Source organism: Citrus clementina, unplaced genomic scaffold (assembly GCF_000493195.1).
Source record: "Citrus clementina cultivar Clemenules unplaced genomic scaffold, Citrus_clementina_v1.0 scaffold_1, whole genome shotgun sequence".
Classification (NCBI taxonomy): Eukaryota; Viridiplantae; Streptophyta; class Magnoliopsida; order Sapindales; family Rutaceae; genus Citrus; species Citrus x clementina.
In genome coordinates, this window is record NW_006263303.1 from 11,349,913 (window position 1) to 11,364,315 (window position 14,403).

Below are 14,403 nucleotides of genomic sequence, written 5' to 3' on the forward strand. Positions count from 1 at the left end.
TTCCACCAGCATGAGACTGAAAATCAATTTCATTCTGAAAATTCAAAGGAAACTTGCAATTACACTATCTTCTCTAATATCATCACATCAAAGGGATTTAGTCCCTATATTTCTCCTGAAAACTTTTCTAAATTTTCTAGCAAATAAAAAACACAGAACAACTCATTGAATGAGCTCCATGTCTACTATTTGTGTCGGCTCAACTGCAAAAAGAACCACTGAAAGCCAATTATATAAATCAACAGATAATTAATAAAATACCCTGCAAGACTGTGAAGACTACTGCAATGATGCTCCTAATAATAGCAATCCTGTTCATACTTTGGCAGCTACGCGGACGTATTTACCGTCAATTATAAACCTGGAGCTTGAATCAATCTGCACCAGATAAAGAAGGAAATGATGATCAAGAAACAAACTCAGTAGGGTAAGATAACGATTCAGTTCTTCATATATAAATGATCCAAAGAAAATGATAACTGAAGGGGGAAAAAAAGGTAGAGTTATTTACACTCTAAAAATTACTCTGAACACTCTTATTTTAATAAAATTAATTTATTACAAATTTTAATACAACAATTTATTACAAAAAAATATACATCATGTAAATTACTATTTAAGAGCCAATATAACATAATTACTATGAACACATACATAGCACACCTATTATTTAACAAATAATTCTCGTCTTAAACCATAAAAAAATTATTTCCAACATCTTAAACAGTAATTAGTTGAACAAGGAAAAAATCAATATTTTGAAAGATTCTTACTAGAGACTTGTGATCCTTTTAATTTTTCAAAAATTATAATAAAAGTACAGTAAGAAACATGTTCATCTTTTTTTCCATTCAATATAAAATTAAAAATAAACAAAAATGTCTTAAACCCATCCCACTTCTTCTTCGATCCTTCCTCTTCTTGGCATCACGTTTTTGATCGATTGCCAATTGTATTTTGGGTGCACTTTTCCAATATCGAATATATTCATTAAATTAATTAAAAACTAATTATAGCTAAAATTAATTAAAGAATCCGTGTACAACTTGACTTGACCATTGCTGTAACTATATATATATATGTCAATTTTTAAAAAAAATGAATAATTCTATTGATGTTTTGATTAAATAAAGATAATTAATTTAAATGACTTAAGGATCTCTTTTTTTTTTTTTAAGTTTAAGAGTATAGAGAGTGAACTTAATTTTTCAAACTTAGTAGATGAGTGTATAGAGTGTTCAGCGAAAAGTTTTGATGCAAATAGCCCCACCCAAAACAAAATCATTGTCCCTTCCCTAAGCTGACCTTGTGCTCTATCACATTACTGAGTTGTGTTTCATCTTCCTGTATGCCAGATTCCTGCAGAGCCTTCAGGACTAGTTTTTTCAGTTTTTTCAACTTCAAAACTCCATCAGGAGTCTGCATTACAAACAGCAATGAAGAAAAAGTCAATGCACGTGTGCGAACAACAATGAAATGCATGGCATTCCCAGATGATAGCTCACTAGGTTTGGCCTCTTGCAATGTAAGTAAGAGGTCATGGGTTCAATTCCAAGAAGTTACATCTAATTCAGTGTGGGTGGGGTGGAATGTTTGGTAACTAGAAAGAAAAAAATGAAATGCAGGATAAACTGTGACTTCTAAGTCCAAGGGAAAGGAAAGTTTTACTTTCACATAGTCAGGGTTAGGTTAAAGATGAAAATATATAGCTGACCAAATATAAGTAGATCATTAAAATATTTTTAGTTACCCCATTTGAATAATACTGACAAATAAGAATAGCATCCATAGAAACATACCGATTTCAGAGCTGAGGTTATCAACTTCTTCCATTTTATTTTGTTTTCGGTCTCTTCTATAAGCACATTATGTTTGGCTCTCTTTGATGACCTCTCTGTGTCCCCTGGCTTTTCTTTTTCCACTTGAATCACTTCCCCATTGACAGCTTCAACTGGAGTATTACTGCCAGTCTTAATTCCAGCACCATCTTTCTCCAATGCATGATGTTTTCTCTTCCCAGGAGATGGCAAGTTCACATTCAATGTGTCCGGGTCAATATGCTTTGCTTCTTTAGAGAGATTTTGCACTTTTGGTTCCTCAAAATGTTTATCGTTGGCCAATTCACCAGTTGAAACCTTCATTTCAGGAGCTGCTTCTGTTTGTTTAGCTTGTTGGTTAGCAGCATGGTAAGCTCGTGCCTTTGACTTATGCTTCTTTCCTTCAGAATGTAGAAGCAGGGTTTGCCTACTGGTTGCCTTAGTGTTGCAGAGACTGCAGAAACAGATATATACAGAGTAATATTCAAGAACCCAATCATAAGATTAGAAGTACTTGCAAATAGTAAGTGCAAGCTAAGTTCTATGCATGAACAATCTCACAAATTTAATGAAATCAAAGAACTCTCTTAAGTGTTAGTGTTCTATGAATAATACCGAAATTTGAGAAGAAATGGATCAAATTCAACCTAGCAACAACTTAGTTGTCTACCATTTTATTTTCCAAGTAATATCTGTAAAGCAAATAGGGCACAGCAAAAGGAGATACAAAAGTACACATACTTCCAACCTAGTTAATAGAATTCCAAAAAGAAAGGAGATGGGTGTTACTTTCTACAATCCAGTATCCACAAAGAGACTTTTATTATTAGTCTGATCACCATATCTTTGAAAGTTAAAGTAGTATATATTAATTTGCATCTGTAATTTCTAAAGTAAAAAAGACATAAAATTATATTTCAATAGGTTTTATTCTTCCATTCCCTTTGGAAATTGAAGAAGCATCCTTCAATGTTCCTTCCTAATATCATTTTCTTTCAACAAATCAGGAAAATGGTCTCACCAAAAAAGCTTTGTCCTACCTCATAACATAAAGTAGAAATGAAAATATACTGAACCCAAAAAGGAATAAAAAAAGAGTGGAAAAACTTCTAAAAGTTTTGGGCAGCAGGTTAAGTTAATTACATAATCTGAAAATGATAGTCAATTATTAAATCAGAACTAAAGAAAAACATTCAGCCTTTGACAAAAGAGAGGCTTGTATACTGAACGACTTCGCTGTGCATCAACATAAATAGATTGCAAAGCTCAATGCAATTACTACGGTCCTTAACATTATCATCATCAGTCACAACCAGCCTTCCTATTGATTCCTTATTTATAAAAATGGAAAAGACATGGAAAGTAAGCACGATAAAAATGTACATACCTACAAAACCAAGGTGGGCGTTCAGATAATCCAACATTTATATCAATATCAGGTTGCTGCTTTGATTCCTTGTTCGACTTGGCATTCATCCCATTTGACACTTTGCCTTCACCCTTAGGACCATATTTCTCCTGAGTACAAAAGTTTCAAATCCAAAGCCAAATGTCATAATCTGGCTGGACTCTTTAACACTTAAATATCAATCCAATATATCCTGGATTACATAGAACTCAAATCTGAAGCGAAAGTATACGAAGCCTGGATTCGGAAACTAACACATGGTAGAACAAATAACATTCTAATTATAAGTGAGAAATGCATGGCCATAATTTAATAACATTAATTAATCAGTGATACAGTAGAATTGTAAAGATAAGAAATGAGAAACACACCGCTTCAGTAATGCACTGTGTGTGGCTCTGAACATTTTGCTGCCCGAATATTTCTCCACAATCGATGCATGATAACTGAGCAATTAGCAAAAGCCAAAAAAGCTAATTATGATTATTATTCGAATATCTTAGTGGCAATGAATCTGCTGAATATTTCTCCCAAAAAAAAGAAAAAAAGAAAAACAACAAATAAGGGAAACGGAGACCTTGGAGGCACAGCAAATTCTGAAGTGATTGGAAAGCTTCGGCTTCTTCAGATTCTCGCCACAATCTTCACACTGAAACCACACCATCTTTTTTCTAGGGTTCAAGGGACGGAGAGAGCTGTGCAATTAGAAAGTAGGGTAATTCAGGGTTTTAAAATAATAGGATTTAATGACATATATCTTGTCATTAATGGAAACGTTGTGTCGTAGAGACAAATTAGAAGCTATAAAGATTAAAATGGGCCGGAGTGGTGGGCTTGCATTATACTGGAAGTCTACATACAAAGTCAACTTACTGAAATATGGGAGAAATTTTATTGATGTTGTAGTTGAGGAGTCGGATTTGGGGAAATGGTGTGTTACTGGTTTTTATGGTTTTCCTGAATCATGTCAACGTCGGGATTCATGAAACTTGCTTCGATCACTTGCTTCCTTCTCAAAGTTGCCGTGGGAGTGTCTAGGGGATTTTAATGACCTCTTACAATTGAGTGAGAAAAGAGGAAATCGCGAGCACCCAAACTGGAAGTTTCGTGGTTTCCAAGATGTTGTGGCTAATTCAGAGTTCATAGATTTGGGCATGGAAGGGTATCAATTCACGTGGGAAAGGTTTCGGGGAACTACAATTTGGGTGGAGGAGCGCTTGGATAGAGCTTTTGCGACTGCAAATTGGTTTTGGCTTTTCCCCAAAGCTAGAGTAGCTTGCCTTGAAGCATCCTGTTCCAATCACCTCCTGATTCTTTTAGAACCAGTTCCTTTGGTTCCTACGTCCAGATTCAAACAATTTCAGTTTGAGAATATGTGGCTTCGTGAACCCGATTGTGAGGAAATCGTTAAGGATAGCTGGAACGATCGAGGGGGCTGTTCAATTCAAGATAAAATCTTAGCTTGTGGTAATGAATTGAGGCGTTGGGGAGACCATCTCCCTGTGACTTTAAAGGTCGCATTTCTAAGTGTAAAAAGAGAATGAGCCTGTTACGAGGACGCCGCGACCGAGCCTGTTACGAGGACGCCGCGCTTTTTCGCTTTCTGCAGGATTTGGCCCGAACTGTTCGGCAGATTCCCACGCGTTACGCACCCGTTCGCCACTTTGTTCTCAACTGTTGACTAGGGCCAGTGGTGTACTCATCCGGACAAAGTTAATGATTTAATCGAGTACTTCACACAACTATTTTCTTCTGGTGGTAGTGTGTGTGATGAAGTTCTGGATTGTGTTAAGGTTCGAATTAATGCTGAAAAGAACCAGACCCTCATGGAGCCTTTCATAGCTGCAGATGTCCATGACGCCATCTTTAGTATGCATCCTAATAAATCGCCAGGTCCTGATGGTATGAATCCTGCATTTTATCAAAAATTTTGGCATATTGTTGGTAATGATATATCTATAGCTTTCTTGGACTGTATCTCTAATTGTGCATTCCCTGCTGCTTTAAATGATACATCCATTGTGTTGATCACTAAAAAGACACAGCCTGAACGGTTGGCCGATGTGAGACCAATAGCATTGTGCAATGTCTTGTACAAAATTATTGCAAAGATGTTGGCGAATCGTATGAAGGTAATTCTGGGCTCTCCTATTTCTGAAGCTCAAAGTGCCTTCGTACCTGGTCGAGCAATCACGGATAATATCCTAATTTCGGAAGAACTTGTACATTATCTAAAATGGAAGAGACAAGGAAAGGAGGGGGTCGCAGCTCTTAAGATTGATATGTCTAAAGCATATGACTAGATTGAATGGGGATTTCTTAAAGCAATTATGTTGAGAATGGGCTTTGCCGCTGATGGGTGGACTTAATAATGTTGTGTGTTACTACTGTTAATTACAAGATCATCCGTGAAGGCATAGAAGTGGGACCTATTGTGCTTAGCCGTGGACTTCGACAGGGCAATCCTTTATCGCCGTACATGTTCATCATTTGCGCAAAAAGGCTAAGCTCGCTGATCCATCATTATGAATAGGCGGGATTATTACATGGTGCTACAATGGCTAGGGGAGCACCTTCGATTACACACCTTTTTTTCACTGATGATTGCTTCATATTCTTCAAAGCTACTGACCAAGAGGCTTGTTTAGTGAAGAATATTTTGACCATGTATGGATCCGCTTCGGGCCAGATAGTTAATTACAGCAAATCCTCAATATCTTTCAGTGCCAACGCCAATGAGGAAGCTGTCAGATAGGTGTGTGGAGTTCTTAGAGTTGAAGCTACAGATGACCATGGTTTCTATCTTGGTTTACCATCTTGTATTGGCAGGTGGCAAAGTTGAGATTTTCAGATATATCCGAGACAAGGTATGGAAATGTCTTCAGGGGTGGAACCAAAAGCTACTTTCTAGAGTCGGAAAGGAGATTCTATTGAAGACAGTAGCACAGGCAATGCCTAATTTTGCCATGAATGTTTATCTCTTGCCCCTTGAGTTGTGTAGAGACCTTGAAAAAATGATGAACTTGTTTTGGTGTAGTACTCGTGGCAATGGCAGTGGAGGCATCAACTGCATGAGATGGGATAGATTGTGTAGGCCAAAAGCATATGGGGGACTTGGCTTCAAATAACTCCACAATTTTAATATAGCAATGTTAGGCAAACAAGGGTGGCGGTTACTATCTAATCCACAGACTCTTGTAAGTAAACTTTTCAAAGCTTGATATTTTCCTAAATCTTCCTTTGTTGAGGCTTCATTGGGCAGCAACCCGAGCTATGCTTGGAGATCGATTATGGCTGCTCAAAAAGTTATTATCTAGGGCAGCCGGACCCAAGTCGGGGGGGGGGGGGGGGGGACAGCACACCACTATTGGTAATGCTCCTTGGCTCCCTGATAAGGAGAATGAACTTGTTACGGCATAATTGACTGAAGAAATTGCTGCAGCCCCTATCAGTAGCCTCATGATACCGAACCAACGACGCTGGGATTATGATGTGATAAGGGACATTTTTAATAGAAGGGACTCTGAGCTAATCCTTCAGATTCCTCTTAGCTCACGACGTGCAAGTGATGAGTGGTATTGGCTTGCTGATCCGAAGGGGATTTACTCAGTTCGCAGCTGTTACAAGCTGCTAGACTCTATCAATGAGCCTCCTGACAGCTGTATTTGGTGCAAAATCTGGAAACTGGAAGTTCCTGCAAAGGTCAAGAATTTCATTTGGCGTGCCGTAGCGAATGTTGTTCCCACTACTGATAATCTCATTCAACGACGTGTAGAGGTAAACTCCATATGTCCCATATGCAATGCATCAAACGAATCACTTTTGCATATTTTAGTAAAATGCCCTTTTGCTAAAACATGTTGGTTGTTATCGCTAGTTGGTTTTGTGGGTGGCTGTACGAATTTTGGTGTTTGGTTGGAGAACTTATTCACTCGTTGTAGCAGTGCTGACTGCAACATTGTGGCCATGATCTGTTGGAGTTTATGGATTAATCGAAATGGCAAGGTTTGGAGGAATAAATTCGGCAGGGTATCAACCATCCTTAATATGGCAGGCCAACATCTATTCCAGTGGCAGCAAGCTAAGAAGAACATTTTCATTATTTATGAACCTGCTGCTTTAAATCATGGGTCAATGTACTGGGAGAGACCTCGGGAGGGTTGGTTTAAATGTAATATTGATGCTGTGACTTTTCACTCGAGGGGAAAGGTTAGTTTTGGGGCTGTCATCAGTTGTTCAGAGGGCAGGTTTTTTGCAGCAAAATGTACTCCCTTGCTGGGACATTTTAGGGCTCGTGAGGCAGAAGCACAAGGTGTCAAATAAGCTCTTAGTTGGATTAAGTGTATTCATGCTCTTCCAATTATTATTAAAATAGACTGTTTGGAGGTGTTCAATGCTATAAGCGACAATACTGTCTATCCTAATGGTTTTGGTCTTGTAATAGATGATTGTTGAGCTTTAGCTCGCTCCCTAGGAGAAGTGACTTTCTCTTTTGTTCGTCGATCTGCGACACTGCCGCCCATACTGTTGCAAGGGTGGGGAGTTCTATGTCAGGTCCGAGTGAGTGGAGACATGTTCCACCTCCCTGGTTATCTACTGCTTTGTCTATTTAATGAAATTCATATTTCCCTAAAAAAAAATGACATATATCTTCTTTGGTGGGCTCAGGAAATGTTTGGTTGCATTTTATAATTTTTACAATTTCATAATATATTGTCCAATCCCAACCTCAACCTCATTTGACAAGATTTTTAGTTTGGACACATTAATCTTCCAAATGAAAGGCATAAGTTATCAACAATTTAACTAATTAATTAAAATTAGTTTGTAATAATAAATTATTCATTCTTAAATAACAATATTATGATTGTGATTAACTTATTTCATAAAACAAATAAAATTTACTTACATTTAATTAATTTTCATTCACGTTAATTTAAATAATTTTTAGGAATTTTAATCCTACCCAAGATTTTGCAAGCAACAATATCAAACAAATAATTAATAGAAACATAGATGAAAATAAAATCAATCACACAACATAAGAATTTACGTAGAAAACTCTTATATTGAAGGAAAAACCACAGCCGTCAAGGATGATGATAGAAAAATCCACTATGTGAAAAATTATTACAATCACTCTAGTATTTTTTCTCACACTCACTCAACCTCTCAATAGACTTACTGCTTCTCTCACACTAGAAATTGTTTACTTGTAGAGAACTTATTGTTGTGTTATGTCAACAAGTGAACCCAACCTCCCTATATATAATGATTATTTTTTGTAATATAAGTATTATTTTTCTTATACTAATTGTACTCCTCCTTGAATAAGTCAAATTTCAAACAAGAAATTACTTATTCATTAAATACGAATCTTACTAAATAAGAAAATATCCTAAGAAATCTTTATTGAAAAATAAGATATATTTCCTAACAATCTCTACTTTGGCAAATTTTTCAATTAGGTGACGAAACATGATCCATCGTGTTTCCACACAACCATGTTATCTCCACCTTCTTTATCTGCCTAAAACTACACTCACATAGGGCTTATGAGAATCGCTAATCTTGTGCTTTATCCAGCAACTATAATTCTCTACACCAAGAATTATCATACTCCACCTTATCTAGAGTATACAAATTCGACACATGTCGATCATCTTACTGAAAAACCTACTCTCATGTTTGCCTTCCTCGAGAGTCTTTAGCCATAAACAAAAGATTCCACCACACCTTGTATAAATGCCAAACCATGCCTTGTGTGCAAATCTTGGGGACTCGTTAGCATTAACACATCCTTTTCCATAGTACACTAAAAAGGATAAACCAGTCTCCCATGTATAAAAGAGACACACCACTAGCTAAAATTATCAGTATCTCCATCTCCCGATTTAAAGCTATTTAATGAACTTGCTCTATTCCGACAATCGTTTCTGAGGTGTCTTGATTGAAATTTTCAATATCTCTATTCCGACAATCTTTTCAGGGGTATTTTGGTCATCTCACGATTAATGAGAAGTCAGACAGCAGAACGAATATCATTTTTTAGCTCAAAATAGCTAAAAACCTCAGGAAGGACTAAAGGGCAAAATCGTATACGTGAACAATATCGTATATATGAACAATATTATATATATGAATAGTATTGTATACGTGAACAATGCTGTAATTTGAGAATCTTGGTGGGGCCCAACTGATGTGTCATTGATCGGCAGACATGGCACTGACTGATGACATGGCAGTACATTATTGGACCAAAAAATTAACTTTTGTGTTGATTGATGATGTGGCAGCATATTAGTGGACAAAAAAAATGCACACATGATACATGCACATACATGGAATGACAGCCCTGATGATGTGTTCTATCCAATCAGAACTTGCCACATGGCGTAATCCTAAGCATCTAAATTGTTTTAATTCTGATGGCCATGATTTACTCAGTGTATCCATAAATAAGGGACTACTCCCTCTAATTTGACACTCGTTACTTAATTTTTGAGCTTCATTTTATGTATTTCCTTATTTATCTTGTATTTTCTATGTATTTTAATAAAAATTTTATTTTACCCATAGTTAAAAAATGAGTAGCTAATTTATTTTCAAGCTTGGGTTAAAGATAAAGCCTGAACATGATCCATAGGCTTAATTTGATAAGTTTACTTTCTCTTTCTTTGAATTATTTAGGTTGTTTTGACTCACCGTTGACAGATAAGAATAATCTTGTCTAGATTTTGCATTGGTATACCGGCTCCCTAGTGCGAAATTATTATTATTCGTCACGATGAGCACTTTATACTATATTAATTAGAGAAAAAATTCCCCTATAGTCTTTGTGGTTTGTCTTGACTAGGGATGACAAAACAATCCCAGTCCACCCTAGATCTGAAAACATCCGAAAGTTTCGGATCCTGAAAAATATGAATCCACACATTAAAAAATACGGATCCAGAGCCTAAGAATTATAATCCGTGCGAATCCAAATCGGGATCCGGATGCAAGTGCATTCAGAAAGCCGGATATTTAGATCCAAATTAATTTTAATTGTATTATTAATTTAATCAAATTTGCATTCAAAATAATATAAGTTAAAATTGAAAAAAAAATCCAGTGACCCTAAACCATTCACGCCTCACGCCTCCTGCTCCCCACCACTCACAAGCGGCTGAAATCAAAAGCCACCCCAAATCCCTAACCGTTGAACGCCATCTGCCTGGCAATCGCTGTCATCGAAGGCTAGATGCCTTGCCTAACCTGAGCACGCGTTGCTGTTGTCAGACGCGGGCTGCCTTGTCTCGCCTTGCTCAGTGCACTTTGCTGTAATCGAACGCCAACAAACCACTGCATCAATGGCTCGTGAATGCACACCACACATGGCTGCCTTATCTATTCTTTTTGTCTTTGGTCGCTGTTAATACAAAAGGTGAGCACGCAAATTTCCAGCAAATCAATTTTAGATTTTCAGTGAGCAAGGGCGAGGCATTTTTGGTGTCATTTTGTGCTTTCGTGGATTGCATTTACACAACCATTCAAATCAAATCAGTTGGTGGTGGCCTCTCATAATTATTATCTATCATCATCTTCCGTTGTTGTTGTTGTTATTGTTGTTGTTGTTGTTGTTGTTGTTGTTATTATTATTATTTAGTTTTTAAATTAATTATTGTCATTATGCATAAATATAGTTTGTGATCTTCCTTAACTTTATGAATTACTTTAATTTCATATTTACTTTAATTAATTAATTAATTGGGTTTTTGGTTTAATTACTTAAATTAAATGCATTAATTTTATTTGTGGATTTTAATGGTGGTACTTGAATTTATGTTATTTTTTATGTTTAATTTATGTTATGATATTTTTATTTGTAGATTTATGATGTTGTTGTATGATATTTATGTTTAATTGTTAATTGTTGGATAATAATTGAATTTTATTTGACATTATTATTTAAATTGTTGAATTTTTAAATTATATTTTAAACTTATTTAATTTTAATTTTTACGGATCCGGATATCCGGAATATGCTCCTGCATCCGTTGCGGATATTACCCACATCCGGATCCGCATAATTTTTTGTGGATCCGGACATAAAAATCTAAATCCAGATCCAGATTTGGAGTTTGCCAACCCTAGTCTTAACTCAATGTTGACAGAGAATTCATCTAAGTTATTTAGTGGACAATCTTGCCGCATTGTTGATAGTAGGATTATTTTCACCTAGCACAACGTGTTCTTGATATCATATTTAACATAAGATTATTTCCCCCGGCACAATGAGCACTTGATACCATATTTATTAGAGTTAGGGTAATGAGGAGTGAAAATATCCCCTCATAAATTAATTAGAACTAAAAATGAATATTAAGCCTATGGTGAAATGTTGAGTGTGAATCCAAAAACTCAAGCACTTTATTGGCATTATTTTCATTCTTAATTCATTCCTGCTATTTTTGTTTCTTAGTATTACTCAAAAATCATCTCCAGCCAGTTCATATAAACACTTAGAAAATTAAACCTAAACATAATTAAATCTATCTCCTTGTGAGATCGACATTCGTCTCCATTGATCTATACTGCAGTAGATTATTGTCCTTGTGAGTACAATAAAATTTGCATAACAAGAGGCCTACCCCAATCCACACCCTATTAAAAATTTTGCCTCCATTCCCCACCATATTCCCAAATAAATTTAGTGGGGTGTGGATGGGAAATCCATATATGGGAACTGATTTCCTCATCCCCACTCCATTCCCCTTTTACTTATTTTATAATAGGTATGGATATATGATTTTAGTAAATTAAAAATTAGAGACTTCAATAAAATCATTATCATATTATAAAGTGTTTAAAAAAAACTCTAAAAATATGAAATAATATCTTGAAATGAGATCAAAACTGAAAAATGTTCGAAGAGAGCAGCACCTAAGAGAGAAAAGAAAACATAATAATGCTTAAAGGTTGAATAAGAATTATATCATAGGGTTTTATTTTAATTATAACCTATTTATATTAAGTAAAAATAAAAGAGAAAGTTTGTTAACCAATATTGTAGCTGATAAAACAAAAATTATTAAATAAAAATTAAAAATATTTATATATAATGTGGATTAGGGTGAGGGTAGGGTGGGGAGTACAAAACCAAATCCCACCTCATTAAAAATTTTGAGATTATTTTTCCCATATTCCCTACCCTACTCCCCAAAAATTATTCAAAATTTACTGTATTTGGGGTGGGGTCCCATGGGGCACCAAACTTGTGGTGGATTTTACCATCCTTATGATTAGTATCCTGAATAAAGTGACAAGACTCAAAAGTATTCAAGAGTGTCTTGTTATATTATAGCTCGGTGAGTCCAAGGTCGATCTACAGAAAAAAGATTTAATTTGTTTATTTAACTTTATCTAAAAAAATGAAAATAAAATTTAAATATATGCAATTTAATTTGATAAAAAACTATGAAATTAAATTAGATAGGGTTGTGAATCAACTCTTAGTAATAAATATAATTTAATAAATTCTTTCTATTTTTATTTTATTGCCCAAAATATTAATTATATAAATTATCATTATTTTCCTATTAATTTTATTATAGATTAAGTATGTATTGTGCCAAAATTTAATTTGTTTACAATAAGTTAAAATACCATTTTACCATACCTTATATTAAGACTAGGAAATAGAACTGCGCTTCGTGCAGCTTTAAAAAAAGAATTTAGTATTATCTTTTTTTTTTTTTGCACTTGATGAAACTGATAAAAAATATGAATTGATAAAGATGACGCAACCTTATAAAACTAATGTTATTTATGAAAGTTAATTATTTTTTTGTTAACTTTAAAAATATATATTAATGTGTATAGTTAAGTGTATACAACCTTTTCATCAATAAAAATTATGTTCACACTAATCAATTCTCCATTCTTCTTGATATTAACAGACTCCTCCATCTTACAAAACCTAACTCTTATCGTCCAACTATCTTTACCATTATTTAACTCATGAAGAAAATAGTACTCCATGAAGCATACAATACTAAAAATTCAAATAAGTCAAAAAATAAAAATACAAGAACACTTCTAAAGAGGATGTTGGTTAAATAAAATAAAAAAACTCAAACATAACAAATCTTAAATACTTAATATTTATAGAGTTTAAAGAAGCCAAAAGACACTAAACAAAAGGTTGCATAATTAAATATGAGATTACGACATTAAAATTAGGCCCTAGTGGCATTGGTGAGGGAAGATGAAGGAAATTTTCTTCCTATATTAATTAGTTGATGTATTTTAAACCACTAAAGTTTAGTTGTTGGCTTAATAAAATAAATGAATATTTCAAAACTTATAATTAATTATTATTAATGGTTACATATTGTTGAATTTAAATAGAAAGAGGAAGAGACATATAATCTAATAATTATTTCTATTTTTAATATTTTTGTAATGTAATTATTTTTTAATCTCAACTAATATATTAGATAATAGAGAATATAAAAAGATGAGAAATAATGATGTCACAAGTCTTAACTACTTAATATTTATCGAGTTTGAAGAAATCAAAAGGCACTAAACAAAATGTTGCATAATTAAATATAGGATTATGATATTAAAATTAGGCCCTAATGACATTGTTGAGGGAAGATGAAGAAACCTTCCTTCCTATATTAAATAATTGATGTATTTAAGCCACTAAAGTTTAATTATTGGCATAATAAAATAAATGAATGTTTCAAGATTTATAATTAATTATTATTAATGGTTACATATTATTGAATTTAAATAGAAAGAGGAAGAGACATGTAATCTTTTGTAATCTAATAATTATTTTTAATTTTTAATATTTTGTAATGTAATTATTTTTTTAATCTCAACCAATTTATTAAATAATAGAGAATACAAAAAGATAAAACCTTTACATAATTGTTATTGTGTAATAACAATCAAATTAATTATGAGAAGATGAAAAGCCAAATCTTAAAAAATAAATCTCTATTTATTAGATAATAGAGAATATACAAAGATGAGAAATTGTGATGCCACATCACCTCCACAAGTCCCAACTTTATATATATATATAGATATTAAGAATTTATTGTGCCAAACTCCCTTATTTATCTATAATAAATCAAAATTTCAAAATATAAAATATGTATAAAATTAAACAGAAAATAAAAC

General features: G+C 34.0%; 1 protein-coding gene across 3 annotated transcripts; it reads right to left on the minus strand.

The window, feature by feature from the left end:
• LOC18053760 (UBP1-associated proteins 1C) lies at positions 1 to 4,773 on the minus strand. Of its 3 annotated transcripts, XM_024178442.1 has the most exons (7): positions 4,099 to 4,773; positions 3,803 to 3,920; positions 3,597 to 3,671; positions 3,205 to 3,335; positions 1,800 to 2,271; positions 1,306 to 1,419; positions 1 to 378 (listed from the first exon to the last, which is right to left on the minus strand). In XM_024178442.1, exons 2-7 carry the CDS (start codon positions 3,887 to 3,889, stop codon positions 316 to 318), a joined length of 942 nt encoding a protein of 313 aa, XP_024034210.1. In that variant the 5' UTR covers positions 3,890 to 3,920; positions 4,099 to 4,773; the 3' UTR covers positions 1 to 315. The 3 variants fall into 3 exon arrangements, with proteins under 3 accessions (XP_024034210.1, XP_006451550.1, XP_024034211.1); XM_006451487.2 differs by having other exon boundaries at positions 3,803 to 4,773; XM_024178443.1 differs by lacking the exon at positions 1,306 to 1,419 and having other exon boundaries at positions 3,803 to 4,773.
• Between the last annotated feature and the right edge of the window lie 9,630 nt (positions 4,774 to 14,403).